The 3,687-nt window shown below is 18.5% G+C and overlaps 1 protein-coding gene across 1 annotated transcript in view; it reads right to left on the reverse strand.

Annotated features, from left to right (window-relative positions):
- Positions 1–3,687, reverse strand: part of LOC102678387 (putative glutamate synthase [NADPH]) — a 42,910-nt gene that overhangs the window by 38,445 nt on the left and 778 nt on the right. Inside the window, exons 2-3 of the mRNA XM_031508672.1 lie at positions 3,359–3,546; positions 2,865–2,995 (exon numbers count right to left, since the gene is read on the reverse strand). Of these exons, the coding sequence (XP_031364532.1) occupies positions 2,865–2,995; positions 3,359–3,487 (260 nt within the window). The 5' untranslated portion in view covers positions 3,488–3,546. The remainder of the gene's footprint in view (positions 1–2,864; positions 2,996–3,358; positions 3,547–3,687) is intronic.

Below are 3,687 nucleotides of genomic sequence, written 5' to 3' on the forward strand. Positions count from 1 at the left end.
AAAAGAGTTATAAGAAATAGAAAATATATTTTGAGAAATAAAATTATATTCAGTAAAAATAAACTAATCTATTTGTTTAAAATATCAATACCAGAACAAAAAGTAAATAAATAGATAATATTTAATTTTTAAAAAATAATTGGCTAAAATGGAACATTAATGTTTCTTTTAAACAAAAAATAAAAATAAAAAAATATATACTATAAAAATATCATATACTAATAAAGATATCATAAATTTAAAGGAATTATTAATTTTGTAATGATCCCAAAGAGCATTTTTTATATATATCAGAATAAGAAAAATTGACATATTAAAGTTTTAATAAATTTATATTATAAAAGTTTATATAAAAGTTTATATAAAAATTTTAATAAATAACATAATAATTATTTTTTTAAATTGAAAAAAATCATTAATAAATAAAGCAATGCTTTTTAGTTTTTATATTATATTTTAATGATTTAATTGATTTTTTATAATTTAATAAATCAACATCGTAAATTCTTAGAAACAAAAGTTATGTATAAGAAAATTAAAATTTTTATTTATTATAAATTGTATTATTGAGTTGAAAATATTTGTATTATTTTTAAATTATCACTTCAAAAAAAAATCAATTAAAATTCTTAATAAAAAATTAGAGAAATATTAAATGGGTAATTATCAAATATTAATTAATATAAATATAAATAATTAATAAAAATTCTTCATTTATTTATAAATATAATTAATAAAATTCAAGATTAAATATTTGAAAAAAAAAATATTTCATTTTATTCAAATTTCATTTAAATGATTTAAAATCAAACAAAAATATTTTAATTTGTGCCACTTCTTAATGAACTAACAATCGAATGAAATTTTTAGTAATTTGAATATTTTAATAATATTTTAAGAAAATATTTGTTTAGAAAACAAACAATTTAATTCGATAATATGAAATCAGTTAATATAATTTTACAATATAAAATTAATTTCATAATGAATATTCAAAATCAAATAGAACATTGAAAAATTACATAAATTTTGTAATCATTTTTTTTGTAGTGATCAATCTTTTGATTATTATCAATCAAATACAGTTCTGTTTTGAAAATAAACAATTCGCTCGAAAAAAACAATTATTTATCAGGTATACTTATTATTCGCTTTTATTCTAAAACGGGACGAAAGATTCAAGATGACAATAAATTGTTAAATTATTAAATGAACAACAATATTATTCTTCGAAAAAAGAATAAAATAATAAAATTAATGATAGATTAATCATCTTAATCTATTATTACAATTTAGAGCTTATGTAAAGATTTATGGCTTTTTATTTTCATCAAGTAATCCTAATATTTTTCATTTTTCAAATTATTAAGTTAATGGATTTTATCAAGTTATATATTTCAGATATATACCATGAAAAAATTAGGAAATCTGATTCTTCCTTGATAATGATGCTTTTTTTATCAATTTTATTATTTTTTTTTGTTTTATAAAGAAGAAATACATATATATATACATACCGAATTATGTTTTGTCATAACTTTTTAAAACATCAATTGAAAAAAATGATATGAAATATAACTGTAAATCTTTCTCAGAAAATTATTTATCTTAAAATTCCATTATGGCACCAATTGTCCTATCCTTATTTCAGAACACATTTATTACTTCTCTTTTTCTCGGGAAAGTCAGTTAAAGATATGAAGAAAATACCAATAATGTACATATATATAGTTTTGAAATTTTTAGAATAAGATATAGAATTATAAAATCATAGAATCATAAAATAATCGTACATTGTTGAAATAATTAGATTTCAGAGAGAATAATAATAAAATTTACATAAATTAAAATCTCTGAAATAATCATGTTTTAAAAAAAGTAGTAATTTTAGAATATTCATAAATCAGACTGAGAATTAAATTTGATTTAAAAATTATGTAATTTGAAAAGTTTTTGCATTTATAAACATCACAATTTGTACAATATTCAATAAAATGAAAAATCAAAATTGCTATATTCTACATGACATGAGTCTTATCAGTAAATGAGTTAATATTTATAACACAATACATATATTATAATATGTAATATGTATTTGTTTTACTATTTCCGTATAGAATTAAGTTATCTTCGGATTTTTTAAATACATTTAAGTAAAATATATTAACGATATACAAGATGAGTTATTTCAAATAATTCATAAATTATTTGATATATAAAAAAATGAAAAAAAAAATATGAACAGAAAAGTATTTCTTTACAATACAAATTTTATAAAATTCAAATTAAAATATCGTCTTATGATTTTTTATTATAAATATAATTATATTCTTTGTAATTTAATTTTATGTTCAATGAACAATAAGAAATGATTTTTATTGTATGCATCAATTAATTGATTAAAAATTCACAATTTTATATAAGAAAACAAAGTTGATTTTTATAGAGTTTCTACATATTTATAAAATTGATAAATATCAAATTATGTTCTTCTTTTGCACCATGAAATTTTTGTATGAAAAATTTTTTTACAGTTTAATTTATGAATTATTTGAAATAGTTATATTTTATAATTCATTATATATATATGGTTATATAATTTGTGATATTATTTGCTAATAATAATAAAAATAATAAATAAATATATATAATAATATTAATATTAATAATAAAGTTAATAAAAAGATAAACATGCAATATTTATATAAAAAAATATAAACATAAAGCGAGATAAATTATAATTTCATCATCGATATGCATAAATTATGAAATTGCGGGCACATATTATTGAACCAGTACATTCTATTAATATATCACAGAATGATAAAGCAATAGAAAGTCCATGAATTGTGATTATCTCTTACCGCAATTCATCGGCATAATACTCATGTGGAATTGCACATAAAACACCGGCTCCGTCACCAGTGTCGTTATCACAAGCACAGGCACCCCGATGGTTCATGCGCGCTGAAAGAACCTCGGCATCGCGAACAATCTACGATAAGAAAATGAGAAACATACATATTTCGAGCAAACGATAAATAGAAACCATGATCTTATATACAATAATTACACTAGATACGAATTCGCGTGAACATGGATGAAAAATTTCTACTTATCACAAATTCATGTCTACTAAATTAAATTAAATTAAATCAATTATAAATATTATCGAACATAAAAAAAAGTATTTATTTAAATAATAGAAATAAAACAATTCTTTCAACAAAAGTCAATTCGTTAATTAATTTACCATCTCTTTCAATTTTCTTTCTTATTCATTTAAAATAAATAAAAAATAAAATTCTAATTATACTTAATCAAATATAATAAAAATTTATGACTATCACTATCTTACCTTATGTGATTTTTTTCCATCTATGGCAACAATAAATCCGACACCACAAGCATCTTTTTCAAGAAGTGGATCGTACAGAGCTTGTTTTGGAGGAAGACTCCAAAATTTGGCTTCATTCATATTTTTCATTTAAAAATTTCTACTAATTTCGAATTAACTCGTAGAAATTTCACTTTCACTAAAACACTAAATAGAATAAAAAAATTTATAAAATATTATGTCTGGAAAAAAAGAAAATAGAAATGATAAACTTTATTAGAAAAAAAAAAAAAAAAAAAAAAAAAAAAAAAAAAAAAAAAAAAAAAAAAATTTTTTTAAAAAAAAAAAAA

This window comes from Apis dorsata, unplaced genomic scaffold (assembly GCF_000469605.1).
Source record: "Apis dorsata unplaced genomic scaffold, Apis dorsata 1.3 scaffold_94, whole genome shotgun sequence".
In the NCBI taxonomy this organism is placed as follows: domain Eukaryota; kingdom Metazoa; phylum Arthropoda; class Insecta; order Hymenoptera; family Apidae; genus Apis; species Apis dorsata.